Genomic DNA, 18,746 nt, shown 5'->3' with positions numbered 1-18,746 from the left:
TAAAACTAAAACTAGAACTATAACTAGAAATGGAGTACTGGTAAAACTAAAACTAGAACTAAAACTAGAAACGGAGTACTGGTAAAACTAAAACTAAAACTAAAACTAGAAATGGAATACTGGTAGAACTAAAACTAGAACTAAAACTAGAAATGGAGTACTGGTAAAACTAAAACTAAAACTAAAACTAGAAATGGAGTACTGGTAAAACTAAAACTAGAACTAAAAGTAGAAATGGAGTAGTTGGTAGAACTAAAACTAGAACTAAAACAGAAAATAGAGTACTGCACAACACTAGTATGGTTCTGGCAACAGAACTCTTGATGTTTTACTAGTTTCTTCTCTAAATTTAATTATTCTCTTCACACCACAATATCATGTCAAGGCAAAAATCTCCTTCCTTATGCCACTCTATTAAGAGAGAGCACAACAAACTTTCAATATGAATTACCAAGCATTAACTTTTTCATTCATGACATGCTTTATGTTGCTATCAAAAGTTCATTGTTTGTCAGTGATCTTGAGTATATTTGTCCTCCTGGTAGAGGTGTTCTTGATGGAAACTTTATGTGCAGTGAGTTTCGATACTAATTTTGCTAAGTAGAATTATTGCCATTGTTATTAGTTGATTTGTTCTGTTGGAATGTCCTCAAAACTTGATGATCAAGCCACACAGTGTAAGCCATGCAGTAAAGGAACATAATGGTGTTGGTGTGGCTCAAAATGATTGTGTTTCTTGCCCACCTGACACAAGTACAATTAGTAATGGAGCTACATCAATTAATGACTGTTTTTGTAAGTAAGTATTTATTCATTAAGTTCAGCCATGATTGCATAAATTAAGATTTAATTGGACCATTAAAAATTCATAAACAACTCAAAAACTTCTTAAGATATAACTTGAAACATGTACAATGTATCAAAAAATTGAGAATTCTTTCTTGAGCTGTTTTTACATATAGTACAGAATCTTTTGCCCAATTTTGGAGCAACTTTATAAATCATTTTAACACATAATAAGCACTAGATTAGTCTAGTCAAACTCAGCAAAATATTAGATATCATATGTCAAAAGGCTCTCTTGAACGAAAACATGATTGTTATACAATGGATTATTTTTCCTGACTGTGTCACTGCCATCATCATCACTTGGTTGATTGGTCTTTTTATTTTTAATGATTACAAGAAGAGCTATCAAAATAATTGCCAACAAAACAAAAGTTGTAGCTAAAAGATACAATATGTAAGCTAAGTTAGAACAATAAATTTTTACTTACATGCAAAAATAGTTGTTATGATGTATGTCACATCACCAGTAGGATGTTGCTATAAAAATTATGCAGATTATCAATGTTATAATTTTATTGTAATCCTTACATTGATACATACAGTATCTGGAGTGGTAACATTTTTATCTTCATCTCCTGGTGTCTGAGATGCCATAATGCTAGTAGTTAATAATGTTGTAGCTAAACTCGAGTCATCTTTAACTTTAACTTCTTAATAATCATCATTATTATAAAATTGCTACACATATAACATTAGTATACTAACCAAGGCAAGTGTAATTATCATCACCCAAGTAATATCCTGTTTGACACTTGCATTCATAACTTCCTTTAGTATTGTGACAAATATCCCCACACAAGTCATCTTGTAGACATTCATCAATATCTAAATCAGATAAAAATAATGTTGACATTATAATTTAATATATAATTACCTATACAATATACATTGTCGCATAAATAATATCCAGTAGAACAAGAACACTGAAAACTTCCAATAGTGTTAGTACAGTTGTGATCACAGTCTCCATTATTAGTATCACATTCATCTATATCTATATATAATATAAAGTCAGAGCTATATATCAGGGATTTTCAGTACCTTCACAATTTTTGCTGTCAATCAACTGATATCCTCCAAGACACTGACAATGATAGCTACCTTGAGTATTGATACATGTATCTGAGCAGCCTCCATTATTGTCATTGCATTCATTGATGTCTGAAATTAAAGCAAAATAATTATATAAAAGAAATTATATAATGCAGACCGAGACAATCATGTCCACTAGCCAATAACTTATATCCTGTATTGCAGGAGCACAAGTAGGAGCCATTGGTGTTAGTACACTTTTGATTACAAAAATTGTTTGACTGATCATGACATTCATCAATATCTACATGATATCAATGAAGCATCAAAACAATGTAGAGTTAGTTCCTTACCAATACAAGTTGTATTAGTTGTGGTGTTCAAAGTAAATCCATTGTTACATGCACAGTAAAATGAGCCATCAGTATTGATACAAGTATGTTCACAAATGCCAGGAATAGTCTGACACTCATTAATATCTAAATATTTGAAGACTCCATTGCAAAAATTTTTGCACTCTATATACCTTGACATGTGATCCCATTAGACTTCAAAAGATAACCAGTATGACATGAACAATTATATGAACCAGGATCATTGCTACAAACTTGATCACATGTGTCAGTACCCATAGCACATTCATCATTATCTGTGATTAATACAACTGTAGCGTCTTAAGTTGAATACTAACCTATGCATGTATGATTGTCATAATCTAAATAATAGCCCGATTCACATTCACAGTAGTAACTGCCTTCTGTGTTTATACATGTGTGATAACAACCAGAAATACCAAGATCACATTCACCAATATCTGTATATAAGGCTACTGATATAATGTGCATTATATACTATGCCAATAAATGGGTTAATAACCCAACACTGAGGATACTTTAAATTGATATCACCCAAAGGCCAAAGGGTGCTATCAATTTAACGTATCTATCAATAAATCTCAATAATGAGATACAATATAATAGATGTACCTTTGCATGTTATTTCATTGTCACTTAAAGTATAACCAGTGTTGCAGCCACACTGAAATGAACCCACAGTATTAATGCAAATCTGATCACAAAGAACTATACTGTGTGAGCATTCATCATCATCTGAAATTAAATCAATAAACATAGAACTTATACAGCTTGTGTAAGCTCTAACCTATGCAAGTGTGATTATTGCTACTATTGAAAATATACCCAGTATAGCAACTACAGTAGAAGCTACCATCAGTATTAGTGCATTGTTGAGTGCAGTTATCAGTACCAAGTTCACATTCACTAATATCTACATAAAAAGTAATAAAGTCCTTAAATAAAAAATATACCTGAACAGAAAATGCTTCCATTGTAGCCAGGATTACAAGTACAATAGTAGCTTCCATTTGTATTAGTACAAACATGTTGACATCCTCCATTGTTAGTAAGACACTCATTAATATCTATACATTACAATCAATACTGCATATATTTTTATAGGTAAATGTACCAGTACAGTCTGTAGTGCTACCATTAATGAAATCATATCCATCATAACATTCACAATTAAAACTTCCAGGAGTATTAATGCAAGTTTGAGAACAGCCACCATTATTATCCTCACACTCATTGATGTCTGTAAGTAAATCAATATCATGTGCATTGTACTAATGTATTATACCAGAGCAATTCTCAGCAGTAACTGTCAAATTATAATACCCAATCTTACAGCTACAGTAGTAACTACCCATAGTGTTAGTACAGGTTTGATTACAGCCACCATTATTGTCATTGCACTCATTAATATCTACAATATTAATAATAGATCTATGATTATACTTTTACAGTGCAAACCTGAACAATTGTATTCATTAAATGATAAAATGTATCCAGTTTTACATGAGCAGTCATAAGATCCAATAGTATTATTACAATAATGATCACAACCACCATTGAATGAGCTACACTCATCAATATCTAGATTAAAAAAAACTTTTGAATATTACGTGCCTAAGGCTTTTAAGCTCAGCTAACTAACCTGTGCAATTTGTGTCAGTACTGTCAAGTGAATAGTATCCTGATGGACAAAGACATATGTAGCTACCTTCTGTATTCTCACACCTTCCATCACAACCTCCGTTATTAAGATTACATTCATTGTCATCTATCAAAATTTAATACAAAAAATAAAAGAAATGACAATACCTGTACAATTTAGATCATTAATGTCAAGCTGATAACCCATAGAACATGAACATTCATAACTGCCAACTATGTTAAAACAGGTTTCTTCACATCCTCCATTATCATCAATACATTCATTAATGTCAGTACAGTTATGGTTATCTTTGTCCAGTTGATAACCAATTTCACAGCTACAGTTATAGTATCCAGGGTTGTTTGTGCATAATTGTGCACAACCTGATATTCCTTCACTGCATTCATTAATATCTATTTACAAATAAATTAGAAATAATTGACAAAAATATACCTGAACAAAACTTTTTGTTTTCTAATGCATATCCATCTTCGCATGAACATTCAAAAGAACCATTTTGATTATTACATCTTTGTTGACAACCTCCATTTTCATTAAGGCATTCATTGATATCTATAATCAGTATTATTATATCCACACAATACATTGCATATTAGTTGATACCTGAACAGTTTTTTCCATTATTATCTAAGGAGTAGCCACTATAACATGAACAAGTGTAGCTTCCATCAGTATTGGTACAGTTATGTTCACAGATACTGTTAATACACTCATCAATGTCTATAACAAACTTATGATCATTATTGTAACCTAGCTTTATGGTGTATGTATTACCCTGACATGTAGCATTGTCATTTTGTAGTTCATAGCCATCATTACATGAACAAATAAAACTATTATTTGTATCAGTACAAATTTGATTACAGTTTGTTGCATTTTCTGAGCATAAATATATTTCTATAATCCAGACTACAATATTATTATAACAATGAAATACAGTTTACTTTCACAGGTTATCCCATCATCAGTTAATCTGTAGCCAGGATAACATGAACAATTTAAAAGATCATTGTGACTATGACAAACTTGCTGACAGACAAGGGGATCAGTGCTACAATTTCCTATACAAATCAATGTATTACGCTGCATCAAAAACTTTATACTAACGTGAGCACCCATGATGATCTCCATCAAGAGCATAGCCAGTTACATTGCATTCACAGTTGTAAGATCCAGTAGTATCTATACAACGTTGCTCACACCCACCATTGTTATTTTCACACTCAATGATGTTAAAACAATAGTAGCTGTATTGTAACCTGTATCCAGGTCTGCAACTACAAAAGTACCATCCATCTCTATTATGACAATTATGCTGACATCTATTGCTCCAACTTGAAGAACACTCATTTCTATCTGTGTTATAAAAGTAAATTTCAAACAAGTTGCACAAAATTGTACCTTCACATCTGTTCGTTGTAGCATTCAAATAATATCCTGACCAGCAAGAGCAATAATAGCTCCCATATGTGTTATAGCAGCGCTGCTGACAGCCACCATTACTTGTTGAGCACTCATTAGTGTCTACACAGTATCTTTGATTGCTTATAAGACGATATCCAGTATTGCAGTCACAGTAGTATGATCCATTAGTATTGATACAGATCTGGTTACAAGCATTGTTACCATTAGCACATTCATTGACATCTTTTTAAAAATATTTAGAATTGTATAAATTATATAGTTAATGTTACTTACCATCACACTGATGTCTATCATAATTCAACTCATAACCAGAGTTACACCGGCAATAGTAACTACCAACAGTATTTACACAAGTATGTTCACATCCTCCATTATTAGCAAGACATTCATCAATATCAATACAGGTATGATTATCTGTGTCCAGTTCATACCCATTGTAACAACTGCAAGTATAGCTTCCAAGAGTATTACAACATATTTGATTACATCCTGATGTACCTTCACTGCATTCATCAATATCTATAAAGGTCACGTGGATTATGGATATACTTCAATGTGAGATATCAAGACAGTAACTCCACCACAAAGTAGAAAAAGAAAAACGTAGTCATACATACAATATGCATGCACCCAAAAATAAACAAGCTAATAATATGCAGAAACATTACCTGAACAGAATCTCACATTGTTTAACCTGTATCCAGTAAAGCATGAACAAGAATAAGAACTATTTGTAGTAGTAATGCAATTGTGTTCACAGCCTCCATTCCCATATGCACATCCTGCATTGCATTTAATTATACAGTACATGTATATATGTATAGATCTATAAATACCTTGTTGAATAACACTGCAATTATTATCACAGTTATTAGATAAAACCAAATCTAGATTATAAATAAATGAACACAAGCAGCATAATAATTATTGTATGTACAAAAAGTATCAATGATAACACAAATGAGACATGACCTAACCAGGTATTGTAATCAGTAGCAACAAAACACCAAACAAAGTCAATAGCTTCATTTTCAGTAACACAAGAAGAGTTGTTTCCTCTTTATCTCCTGATAGTATAAGGTCAAGGTGAGGCACCTTTATTCATCTTCTGAGAAGTAATATATTTCATAGAAGGAATTCATGAGCACCATAATTAACACCAAGACAACTGCAGTGAATAACGATCCTTTTGACAAACTAACACACAATTTAAATATATTCATTGACTAAACTAGAGTGTGTTAAGATAAATGAAGTAAAACTAATTATTATATTATCATGGCAATTATTATGACCAGAGTTCTTATTGTGGATCCAATTATTATTAATAAAAAGATTTTATACAAAATTATAGCAGCAGCATTGTTCAAGCAGACATTGCTCCCGAGAGATACTCATTCATCCATTCCCCAATGACAGACTCATTGTTGTCCAACCAGGCAATGTTCCCCCTCACAATCTCTTTAGATTGCTGGAGGGCAAGAGAAGCTGAACCAACATCAACTTTACCAAAGAAAGACTCAACCTCCTGTAGTTCCCAACTAGTAGCAAAGGAGCCTGTAATACTCCGTATTAGTCTTGAAAATGAGAATGAACCTCCACCATATCTGACAAGAAAAGAAATAATGTAATATGCTGATAATTACTAAGAATATGAAATCAGAATTAAACAGAACTTTCTATGCATCAGATGATTTAATACAATAAGATCTACAAGTATTTATATCTTTAAATTGAGAATTAGTACATGTACACAATACATATAGGACTCATACTTCTTAAATATGGTATCATAATTGTCTCTAACAAAGTTCCAAGCTAAATATCGTCCATTTACATTCCTTGCAACACTCCTTATCACATACAGTGTGTCCTGTGATCTTACTTGACTCATGGAATATTCTAAATATCTAATTATCACAGCAAAGAGGTAACAAATACAAAAGGATACATTAAAAAGTAACAAAATTTTGTATACAAACATTTCCATGCATGTACACTGTACATCACCCACCACAGTGTAGACTACTATAGTGCTGACCTGCTCAGTATCCAATATTCTTTAGACTGAGCTAAAGCTGACAGACATATTTGCTTCTCATAAGGATTAGTGGTGTTCTTGTACCAGGACCACAAGTAGTTCCACTCGGTCTCTCCTCCAGCAGCAATGGCTACCCGATACACAACCAAACGAAGATCAGGAGGAACGCTAAGTGGTAAGACACAGACCCACTGAATATACACCTACATCCTTCCATTAGTCATACCTGATACCATCAGTCATCCAGTTCCTAAACATGGTCAGGCTAGTATCAGCAATTGAAATGTCTCCATATTTGTAACCAGACAATAAGACATAAGTACGTAGCAATCTATACCAAAAAATAAATCAATAATCTTTTTTTTATTAAGGTACAGTAGATAATTACATTTGGAGGTGACTGAGTCCAGTTTTATTGAATGATAGTTTTCTAGTAATATTACCCATTAAAGAAGATACATATCTCTATAGAAGGTATGTGAAAGAGAGAAAAACACAATAATATTTAAAAACATTTTTAATAATGGTTGACATACTTTAAAATTTCCATATTGCCCGTTTGTTGATAGTTTATCAGAAAAGATTGAGAACCATCTAAGAGCAGTCATCCAGGGAGCATAATCCTCTTCATTGACAAGATAGCGACTTAAATTAAGAGCAACAGTTATATTGAGGAGACCAGAGCTACAGGAGCAGGAGAATAAAGAGAAGAAAGGAGAAGAGAGAGGAGACACGTACAATAAAGGAATGATGTGTATTCCTGCTTACGTTGATAGAGAAAAGGCATCTTCAAGCAACCCAGCTCTGTCTACAGCACTTAATATCTACACAAGCAAACACATGTACATGTATAATTATTGCAATCTACATGCAACTAAAGGTACTCTCTTTCTCTCCTCTAGCTGTCTCCCTCATCTCTTACTTGTGGTCTGTTGTTGGGTGGTGTCATCAAGTGTGCGGTGATACTCTGCCAGTTCCCAACATCATAATTGACACGATAGAAACCAGTCTGATTAGCGTTAGCTTTAATAAAACCATCATTTGATGAGTCCCAAGTAATGGTGTCTGAATAAAAGTACACACAAGGTTAGGATTTATAGCTTCAATAGTAAAAGAGAGATTAAGAGAGAAGAGGATTAGGAAAAAAAGGTCTCCATACCTTGTTGGTTCGATACAAGTTTCTTTGTGACACTGTTACCATTCTCAGTTATATAATCAAATGGTATTATCCAAACGTAACTATTAAAATAAAATAAAAAACAGAATAAGGATGACAATGGCATCACAATATGCATCAGAATTCAGAATATGTAATAGAAATTCCAGACTCAATCCTTAAAAACACTATGGGCTATATTTATACATGCATATTGATACTCTGTTTTTTAAATGTCACTACACACTAATCCCGCTCACTTGTATGGTGATGCTGCTGGCTGTTCTCCCTCTGGTAGTGGTATTTGAAAGAATCGTTTCTGACTGACAGTAGCTCTATTATTGTCACTAGCGGAGACAGTAACAACAGGATATCCCATTTGTTTGGTCCAAGTATCCATCATTTGTGATACACTGACGTCACTGGATGACACCTGAAATGATTACCAAAAAAATTATAAATTAATCTATGACTCCCTCATGCTACATAATATTCATTATCTCCTATTCTTCTTAAAAGAATCATTTATTATATTTTATATGTGCTTACTTCATTTAGTGCATCCCAGAGCTCATATGTCTCAGTGTTTCCGAACTTGTTGTTTTTCAAATAAAGCTGTAAAAATATTACTCAAAAGCATTATAATGAAATGAAGTTATTATACTGTGAGTCCATTGGTGAATGATTCATTGCCAATATAACCTCTCAACATTTGTATCAAACTAGCACCCTGTAAAAATACATTTGTAAATACAATAATTTAAATAGATTATTACCAGGGTTTCCCACAGGATTTTAGCATTACGTTCATGCAGGTTTTTGCTAGTGGATTTTAAGTTGCTCAAAAATTTGACAAGGTACACTCACTATACAGGGTATTTTTTTAAATTGCTAGAAAAGAATTTTCCATTTTATAATTTTAAAGTATATACACATGTTCTTGTGCTGTATAGAAATTTTGAGCTAAATTGGATTCTTTACAATTTTTAACTTACTCAAAAATCGGTCCAATGACCAAAGGATAGCCTTTGGTCATTGGCTTCATTTTTGAGCAACTTTAAAAATTCATAAAAAATCTAAATTTGATCGGAATCAGCCCAAATTTTCTACACAACATAAGAACATGTACATGCATCAGAAAAAAAATATAAAAAATGGAGAACTCTCTCCAAACCATTTTTGACAAAATTTGGCCAAAGACCAAAGGCTATAGCCTTTCGTCTTTGGCTAAATTTCACCAAAAATGAAAAGATGGGTATTTTTATTTTTATTATTTTTTTCTGATACATGTACATGTTCTTATGTTGTGTAAAAAATTTGAGCTGATTCCAATCAAATTTAGATTTTTTATGAATTTTTAAAGTTGTTCCAAGTTCCATGTACTGTACTGTAATGCTTATCAGCTCATGAAGCTCATGCTGTTTATAGCTCACTTAGCATGCTTTGTGGGAAACCCTGCCTATTACTATGATTTATACTTTCATTCCTGGTAGTATCAAGAGTGGATGGTAGTATCTATAGTAATAACTTACTTTATCATAAGAGATTGAGTCAAACAGTCCATTGATTTCATCTGGATTATTCACTTGCTGTATAATTGGATGACTCCAATTTAAACCATCAGCATCATAAGCCGTTTGAACTGTATCTATAAAAAACTGCTCCAACTAAAAAAAGAAAAAAGATAAAAACATAAATTGGGATTATATAAATAAATTAAATATACCATCATCCAGTCAGGCTGAACATGATCAGTGCCAATATACTCTACGTAGCTAGCAAAACCTTCATTAAGCCAGAGACCATCCCACCAGCTCATGGTAACAAGGTTACCAAACCACTGGAGGGAAAGAGAAAAAAAGAAATAAGGAGAGAGAGAAGGTAAAACACAAGTATATAATTATATTACCTGATGAGCTAGTTCATGAGCTACAACAACAGCAACTCTTTGTTTATTAACAGCTGGGTTCTGTGTTGAATTGTACAGCAATGCTGTCTCCCTGTATGTTATCAGGCCCCAGTTCTCCATGGCACCAACAGCAAAATCAGGAATAGCAAATAAATCTATACACAAAAGAAATCACAATAACATCAACTGCCTCACTACTAATGTCTGGAGACATATGTACTATGTAATCAAACTTCTCTTATTAGAGGAGTTTCAAAACAACAACAACAAGTTCTTAGATAGTGCTGGGGTGGGTAAAGACCATTAATTAAATAAAGGATGTCATTAATTTGTACACTGTCATACAAAAATGCGATAAATGTTACTCTAATATGCCAAAACTACATTACCAGCATCCAAAGTACACAAATTGAGTCACAACACCATATACTGTATTATCTCTCTCTCTCCCTCCACCTCTCTATCATGACTCACCTTGCTTGGGTAATGGATACTGTACTCCAAAGAATTCTTCATAGTACCCAATGACGCTCTTACCAACTGAGAGAGCATATGAAGTGTCACTGAATACATCAGGTCTGGCACATACCCTCACCTGAAAACATAAAAAAGAAACCATAAGTGAGTCTTACTGTCTACTACACTGTGATGAAGAAGCATACACTATCAGTAACAAGTGACCGACCATCAGACTCAACTTTTAATCAGCAGCAGTGTAAACAAAACAGAATTAATCTTTATACAAGTAATACTATATATAGATTGGTAGTATTGGTAATGTACTACATACACACACAATGAAACAGACTATAAGAATAATGAGTTCAACTAAAAGATATCACTTCTAGCCTAGTTGACAGACAAGAGGCATTTATGCACACACCTGACAGCCAGAAGTGCATGTACCATACAGTAATTAGAGAGTGCATGACATAAAGGGAAGAGTACTCTTGATATAATTCCTACATTTTTATCATTCTCTCTATTTCTTAGATTAGCTATATAGAATTTACAAAGGAGATAATACTTAAATTTGATACAATAAAAATAGGCATCAAGACTACCGTATAGCGGAAAATTTTGGAGGGACTAAAATTTGGCGAATTGCTAAATTTTGGTGATTGGCGGATTTTAATTTGGCGAATTGGTGGCCACGTGCATTGAGCATGCGTATAATGGCTCAAAATGGCGGGTTTAATTTTGGCGAATGGCTATCAAAACGCCAAATTCGCCAAATTTAATTCCCTCCAAAATTTCCCGCTATACGGTAAATATTATTAGAGTAAACTGTAGTCCAAACATTATGTTAAACAAAACAAACATCAGAAATTATGTATCACGCACAATAACAACATTGCTGAGTACAAGACACAAACAAATCATAAGTAGATGGATTAAGACATCAACTAATACAACATACATGTACATGTTTTTAATTATTATATATATTTACCTGAATGTGACCATTGACAGTTTGTGAGTCACTGCAGTTGAAATCCGATATGACAAAAGCCACAAGGTAAGTGCTCATCTTGTAAGAGGTATTGAAACTAGTGGTAGCCTTATCGTTAGCTTTAGACACTCTCCGTGCAACTGGCATATTAGACACTGCATTGTATCTATTGGCATGTGTGAGTTCAATGGAGAAATTAGCTTTCATTGCTGGTTCATCAAAGCAGGGAAAGGCTCTCCTAGCGTCAGTTGGTTCGAACTGAGTAGTTGCCAAGTAATGAACTTCATTATCGGCAAGTGAGTAGGAGCTTTTATAAAACCCAACCAAGTCATCACGTAGCGTGTAATTGAAAGATATGTTGAGTTGAAGGTTGTCATTGGTATCTAGGCTATCGGCTAGTTGAATGACATAGAAATCGTTATCAGAATAAAAGAATTGTCTCGATATGCCTAACTGATCACCCCTCACCCCCTTTGTAAGACTAACAGTGTTAAGAGTCATATCTTTAGCATGAAATATCACCAGGTCTGTTGATTGGTTCACTGATATATCAACCGAGACGAAGCCATTGACACGAAATGTGTTTAGATCAGTATCCAGTGAGACCCTGTACAATGCAGGGGTGAGGGTCTTAGGGAGACGTACATTAGTCCATGGCTTGTCGTCAGACCCCCCGGGGGATCCATTACCGGATGATCTGGAGAGAACAACTGCTATAATCACAAATACAATAGCGGCTACAATAATTATGATTCCTCCTATTAGTATGCAAATAAGTTCACGTTTTGAGAGCTTTAGACTACCAGGGGAGCAGAGAGGCCCTTCTTCGTCATTCACCAAATACCGTTTCTTCTTCCCTGTCAATGCTAAATATGAAAGTACTACGACAGTCAATAAACTAAATCTACATGCAAACCCATTTTATGATAAAATTATACACGTATATAGATTGAATTCCTCTCTACCTACTATTAAACAGGTACATGCATTAGTGCTCTTTATTGAACAATCATATTTCATTCATTGTTACCTGAGCTCTCATTGTCTTCAAGGTTCATATCAGTGTCAGAAGATTCACCATCCAGTTGTTCAAAGCCATTCCTATGCCTAGACATGGCTCCAAACTCCAAAGAGTGACTATTACAGAGAACTTGACTACTTGAGAGAAGGAAATAAACTTCCTTCTTTACAAGCAAATTAAATTTTCTGTTGAGCCACACCCTCTAAAGTACCGTAAAGTTTTAATTTAAAAAATACATCACGTGAGTACAAATAAAAAAATTTAAATTATCACGTGATACACTTCTGGTAAATACCGTAGACCTTCTATTCTAATAACCCGCATAGATCACGTGGCTATCACATGACAGCAATGTAATATTAGAGGAGGCCCCACCACAAACATTCTAGGAATGCATGTATGATGATGGAGGAGCTTTGAAGTCCTTCATCAGCTTTTAAAACTAAAAATACACGAGTCTGAACCAGTTCAGCTGTTTTGTTCACCAGTTTAGCAGCGTCCCCTCTCTCTATCTCTTTTTGTGTGTCTCTACCCTCCTCTTCTTCCCAGCAGCCTTCACTCTACACTCGTCTCAAGACTATCATCTCACAATCTCTCTCGTCTGCTGTGTAACCGGACCCTCCACTTACCCTTCGCCCCTTCTCCTCTCTTTTATTAGGCAGACCCTATTAGCTACTTTCAATCACTCACACAACAACCAGGCAGTGACTAGCTCTCTATCCACTACACAGTACTACAGTCCTTATATTATACACACTCACACACACTCATCAACACTGAAACGAATGACCCCTGCCTTCTCCTCTTCTTTACTTTGAAATGACGACCATTGAGCTGGAATTTACTACTAACATGATGTCTAATCAAGTTCTAGGAGGGGGAGGAGGTCAGGCTCCACAGGGAGTCACTGTACGAATAATGCAACCTGGTGTCCCTTCTGCTGGAGTGAGTGAGAGGGACAAGCCTGCTGCAAGGACACAAAAGTTATCAGCTTTCGAGCACAACGAGGGATTTGAGGTGTACAAGCCAAACATGTTCACGATAACTGCTTACTTACCCAATGATGGAAGGGATGGAGAAAAGAGACTGAAGGTATGTTGGAGAGGAAGAGAGAGAGAGGGGGGGGAGGGAAGTGAGAAGTGAGAGGAGTAAGTGTGTGTTTGTACATGGTCTTGTTCCATGTGTTTGTGTGTTTCTTTCTTTGGGAGGGATTGTAATGAATTATTGCGATGTGTGTGTCTGAAGGATGTTGTAGCAACATTCAAATTTCTATTGATGGTCATAATAGTACACTCATGTCCATGTTCATGTACATATACAGCACTGTAGCCTTATTCTCCCTGATATTGATGCTCATAAAAGTATGCATGTGCATAAACACACGCTCTCTCTATCTCCCTCAGTTTATTATACAGTAGGCTCACTAACAAGCATACACAAACACACTGTCTCAGTCTCAAATTTGATCAATTATACACATCACTGTACATTTCTCTCTCTGTCCTTTATTTTGACCATTTAAGGAGAGACTGTGGCCCTGTGGTGTGTCAGTGGTAAAAGGGATGGCCACAATGAAAAATGCTCCATGGCATCCTAAACAGCTACATTATTATAGCATTGTAGTCTCCTGGATTATGCTTTAGCTTTTGTCTGTTGGTTGACTCTTTTGTCTTGTTTCCAAATCTGATAATGCATGCAAATTGTAACTGGTTGATTTCTCAAGTGTAGAGTGTATTCTCCGTCAGTTTATATGTGTATTCATGTGTAGTTGTACCTGTACATGTGCATTGTGTGTGTGCCTTTATTTGTTCATTCTTTTATCATGATCTACTAACAAAATTGCTCCTCTAGTCTTCCACTTTCTCACAACCTCTTGCTTACTCATCCCTTTGATCATAATATTCATCTGCATACCTTACCCACTGCTGTGAGCTATGAATATGATGTAACACGATTATATCCTTTGGCAATATTATATCCCTTCAATTTTTGCATGAATGTACAATATCAGCCGTTCCTCTCTCACCCATTTTTACCCACATGTGTACATGTACATGCACTACATGTATAACTTTTTTACTGAGAGTAGCTGCATGTACAATACATGTACATTATTTTTGATTAACATTTCTCAAGGGCAGTAGCTCATGCATGAAGATTTCTCTCTCTCTCTCTCTCTTACATCTGCCTACATTTATGTACTGTACAGTGTACATCATAGCTAGTATATATACATGTATTTCTCTCCTTTCATTAGCATATTGTTTCTCTCTTTTCCTCTCTGAATATTCAAATCCTTTCCTCTTGTTAATTCTCTAAGAGTAAACACACTCAAATGTCATGTGCTGCCCTGCCTTTTTTGATCTCTCTTGATATTTTGTCTCTTGGCAACAAAAGACAATAAAGAAAGACAAACAACATTTTTCCCCTGATCACCAAAGAGGGAGATAGAGAGAGAGAGAGAGAAAGAGAGAGAGACGGGGGGAGGGAGGGAGGGAGAGAGAGAGGGGGGAGGGGGAGAGAGAGAGGGAGAGAGGTTAGCAAAGAAAATGGTAAATGTTATATAATCAGTCATTATTGATGCCTGTACTTCTAATGGGCTAATGAGAGAGAATGAGGGAGAGAGGGTAGGAGTGATATGTTTCCCAGTATGCGTTGTTTCATACTGTCATCGTTAGGCTGGTATAGAATGTTTACCAATTTCCAGCTAACAAATGGCTTCAGTTTTATTGATGCAATAAACAAGTGTTGCTACATGTCTACAATTACCAGCTGTCCACTCACCCAGGACCCTCAGTGATCCCCCTTGCCAATTAATATGCAAATAAGCATGCATGACATCTAAAGTCACCAATTAGATGTAATTTATTTTTAGTAAAATTAGTATATAAATGCATAGTATAATGGAATCGCTCCTTCTAGTGTACACAAATGGCCTATTGGTCTATTGATGTACATGTACCTTATTATCTTATAATAATTATACTTTATATTGTACATGTAGTATGTGTACATTGTAAGTGACACCTGTACTGTGGTAGGAAGGAGCTGTAGTGCTTCATGGTGGGGTGTACTAATTAGAAGGCTGCTCCTATCACTCCTCACAGTTTATCTCACGCGATCATCTAATTAGCAATTGAATTGTTTATACATTTCTCTGTCATCCCGTATCAACTCGGTGTAGTCTATAGTAAATCTTGTCTCCCTAATTGAGTTTCTTGATGTTCCTAATGATATTAAATACACGTACATTAAATGCAAGAGATTTCTGAGCCATGTAACAGGAGGCCACCATATTGACGGCGAGAGAGAGAGAGAGAGTGTGTGTTTTATTGGTCTGTTCAAAACATGTTATTCTTATAGCAGCTGCACAGTTATGCCTTTTAGCTCTCCAAATCCACATCATGCTTTTGTTATGACAGACAGTTTTGTTGACAAGAGAGTAAGTGGCATTGACACAAAGTCACCTTCCTTCATAGTCAATTGACCATCCTTCTGTCTCTATCTATATCCACGTACATACACTGAGATATGTAGCATTTCTGAAGCAATGTACATACAATGTACCAGTAATTATAGTGATTATTATTTGTCATGTGTAGTTGTATATCTACATGTACATAAGGATGTTTATGCATATCTTTTATTGTTCATGCACGTATTGTGTGATACATATAAAGTATGGTATTATTGTTCACATACATATATACATGTATGTACTCTTGTATTGTTCATACATTGTTCATACTGTATTTCCATTTCTTAATGCTTTTAATTGTGTTAGTTTTGTTAGCCCGTGTGTGTTTATTTTGAGTGAAAGTGTAGCATGTGGTTGGTTGTGTATGTTTATACTCTTGGCTTGTAATGGAGTCACATATGTACATGTACATGTACACATGTAGCTAATCGCTCCTCTCTCTTTCTCACAGCCATAGCCAAAACAGGTAGTGAGTAGCCTAATCTGTAACGCTAATTGTGATGAATTGCTCAATATGACTTATACTAATTTATTTGCACTCTATTTCTCCCCCCTCTCTCTCTCTCTTTCTGTCACTCATATGTCTCGATACTCTTACATCTCTTCCTTTTCTCATTCACATTATCAGCTCCAGTGCTATCCTGGTATGACAGTCCAAGAGGTCATAGACTCTCAGATTCCGTCTGTCACACACAAGCCTTATGTTGTTTATCAGTTCCCATCAAGAGCTTTACTTAATCCAGAGAAAGAAGCAAGCATGCTCCAGGATCAGGAGATATGGATCGAACCAGCTCACATGTTCATTCAAGCTGGTGAGTCTTCCTTCCTCCCTCTCTCTCTCTCTCTCCCCCTCTCTCTCCCTCTCTTTCGCCCCTCTCCCTCTCTCTCTCTATCTCCCTCTCTCTCTCTCTCCCTCTCTTTCTCTCTCTCTCTCCTTATCCCATATCCACCTGTGTGCTTTGATTCCTCTTGAGACGACAGTAATTATAGTAACTATGCCTTATGAGAGAGAGGAGCTCCTAATTATTGTGTAGACATGTATCCCCACCACTCACTCATTTTCTTGTGGAATGCTCCAATCATCACGAGTTCATGACTTGTTGTTGTTATCTTCCCCTTTCTCACTCACTCACTCTAGAATACATTGGAGTATATTGTATCTTCAGTATATAGTATTCCTTTGTGTCCATTGAATGATGATTGCTTTGTGTTCCTATAGCTTGTGTACACTCGGAGTGGGATGATTGATAATAATAGTAATGATTATTTTGTTGATATTGTAATTGAATTTTGGGTTTATCTACATGTACCTATGGCAATAACATACCATGTCTAATAATAACAAAACCGACAAACTGCAATTAAGTACTACACTTACGTGTACATGTACATGTATATGATGAATTTTCTCATCGTGAACGGCTGGCAATAATACATGTAGTTTGTAGTTTATAAAGAGGATTGTTGATACATGTAGTAGAGGTTTATAGTGTAATGTATGATCAACATAGCATTTGATGAGCTCCAGTGTATTCTTTGTTGTTACACTGTTGCCTGGAACAGAGTTTCATGTACGTGCACACGAATTTGTATGTATAGTAGGAATGTCATCCTGTTTTTCATGGCCTGATCGATCATCTCCACGACTGAGTGGTGTGGCATTCTCGTTGATGTTATAACAACAGTACACCTCCACAGTTTGGTGTTCCTGCTATGTAATGGTATGCATGTACTGACTGCCTGACTCTATAATTATCCCTACCCTGGGAGGGAGTACATTATATACATGCATGTACATGTATGCGTATTTATGTGTGTGCATGTCCACATTGTTCATGGTGGTTACCCGTTGATAGGCTATCTTGCATTCTTTTGTTTGATGTGATTAGTTATTGTTTTTGTTATTCTCGATCCTCTCCGTTGACTTGATTATATCATAATTACACGTTAACTGTCAGGTGTTCGTGTACAATGTATATGCGTATGCATGTACATGTACATGTACATCCAGTTGTGTACTCCACAGTTCATGCACTAACTGGCTCTTTGTTGATAGGAAGCAATGTGTTACATTATAATCCATAATCGATGCCTCGTAGTAATTATGTCTGTCTCACTTAGCATTAGTAAGTTGTGTGTATTCGTATGTACCCAGCAAAGGAGCTATTTGTTGTTATTGCTCAGATATACACGTTGTAATATAGCCTTTATAAAGCTTTAATGTCATAGCATTGTTTTTGTGTGAATTGCTTGTAAGAATGCTTTCCTGTTTTGTGAATCAAGCGCTTGCATGATTATTTGGAAGGATATGGGGTCCATGTCAGTGTGTGTGTGTGTGCTTTGCT

The 18,746-nt window shown here is 35.2% G+C and overlaps 3 protein-coding genes across 6 annotated transcripts in view; 1 reads left to right on the top strand and 2 right to left on the bottom strand.

Annotated features, from left to right (window-relative positions):
• Window positions 1-937: 937 nt before the first annotated feature.
• LOC100633339 (fibrillin-1-like) lies at window positions 938-6,153 on the bottom strand. The gene is made up of 26 exons (XM_019995688.1): window positions 6,012-6,153; window positions 5,617-5,862; window positions 5,320-5,565; window positions 5,026-5,274; window positions 4,863-4,979; window positions 4,693-4,815; window positions 4,522-4,638; window positions 4,351-4,470; window positions 4,065-4,310; window positions 3,898-4,023; window positions 3,714-3,836; window positions 3,541-3,666; window positions 3,370-3,495; window positions 3,209-3,322; window positions 3,043-3,168; window positions 2,868-2,990; window positions 2,573-2,695; window positions 2,408-2,530; window positions 2,235-2,360; window positions 2,060-2,185; window positions 1,891-2,010; window positions 1,724-1,843; window positions 1,555-1,674; window positions 1,378-1,499; window positions 1,278-1,326; window positions 938-1,227 (listed from the first exon to the last, which is right to left on the bottom strand). Exons 1-26 carry the CDS (start codon window positions 6,151-6,153, stop codon window positions 1,055-1,057), a joined length of 3,672 nt encoding a protein of 1,223 aa, XP_019851247.1. The 3' UTR covers window positions 938-1,054.
• A 359-nt stretch (window positions 6,154-6,512) lies between these two features.
• LOC100633210 (glutamyl aminopeptidase-like) lies at window positions 6,513-13,112 on the bottom strand. 2 transcript variants are annotated; one of them, XM_003386111.3, is made up of 18 exons: window positions 12,933-13,112; window positions 11,903-12,768; window positions 10,924-11,044; window positions 10,450-10,604; window positions 10,267-10,380; window positions 10,073-10,207; window positions 9,205-9,270; window positions 9,090-9,155; window positions 8,801-8,973; window positions 8,544-8,623; window positions 8,307-8,449; window positions 8,153-8,208; window positions 7,921-8,068; window positions 7,773-7,849; window positions 7,611-7,715; window positions 7,385-7,552; window positions 7,119-7,253; window positions 6,513-6,950 (listed from the first exon to the last, which is right to left on the bottom strand). In XM_003386111.3, the coding sequence occupies exons 1-18, from the start codon at window positions 13,015-13,017 to the stop codon at window positions 6,710-6,712; spliced, it is 2,934 nt and encodes a 977-aa protein (XP_003386159.1). In that variant the 5' UTR covers window positions 13,018-13,112; the 3' UTR covers window positions 6,513-6,709. The 2 variants fall into 2 exon arrangements, with proteins under 2 accessions (XP_003386159.1, XP_019851267.1); XM_019995708.1 differs by having other exon boundaries at window positions 11,903-12,759.
• Window positions 13,113-13,295: 183 nt separating this feature from the next.
• LOC109581527 (uncharacterized) overlaps window positions 13,296-18,746 on the top strand; it is an 11,453-nt gene continuing 6,002 nt past the window's right edge. For 2 of the 3 annotated variants that reach the window (XM_019995709.1, XM_019995710.1), the window contains exons 1-2: window positions 13,297-14,015; window positions 17,030-17,213. In XM_019995709.1, coding sequence (XP_019851268.1) covers window positions 13,743-14,015; window positions 17,030-17,213 — 457 coding nt within the window. In that variant the 5' untranslated portion in view covers window positions 13,297-13,742. Of the gene's footprint in view, window positions 14,016-17,029; window positions 17,214-18,746 lie in introns of all 3 variants that reach the window. The other variant, XM_019995711.1, reaches the window with a different exon arrangement.

The sequence above is a fragment of the Amphimedon queenslandica genome, unplaced genomic scaffold (assembly GCF_000090795.2).
Source record: "Amphimedon queenslandica unplaced genomic scaffold, v1.1 AMPQUscaffold_13435, whole genome shotgun sequence".
Classification (NCBI taxonomy): domain Eukaryota; kingdom Metazoa; phylum Porifera; class Demospongiae; order Haplosclerida; family Niphatidae; genus Amphimedon; species Amphimedon queenslandica.
The sequence above is the reverse complement of the archived record's forward strand: the minus strand, read 5'-3'. Positions and strand labels throughout refer to the sequence as shown.

Bases quoted from the DNA above. Each gene is read 5' to 3' on its own strand.
- LOC100633210 (XM_003386111.3), bottom strand. From the start codon at position 13,017: ATGTCTAGGCATAGGAATGGCTTTGAACAACTGGATGGTGAATCTTCT. The intron at 8,974-9,089 runs GTAAGCACATAT...TAATCATTTCAG, and splicing joins TCTGGGATGCACTAAATGAA to GTGTCATCCAGTGACGTCAG. The intron at 8,450-8,543 runs GTATGGAGACCT...ACTTTTATTCAG, and splicing joins ACTTGTATCGAACCAACAAG to ACACCATTACTTGGGACTCA.
- LOC100633339 (XM_019995688.1), bottom strand. From the start codon at position 6,153: ATGTACTGTATAATTAAATGCAATGCAGGATGTGCATATGGGAATGGA. The intron at 2,991-3,042 runs GTTAGAGCTTAC...ATTTAATTTCAG, and splicing joins CAATAATCACACTTGCATAG to ATGATGATGAATGCTCACAC. The intron at 1,327-1,377 runs GTAAGGATTACA...TAATTTTTATAG, and splicing joins CAGATACTGTATGTATCAAT to CAACATCCTACTGGTGATGT.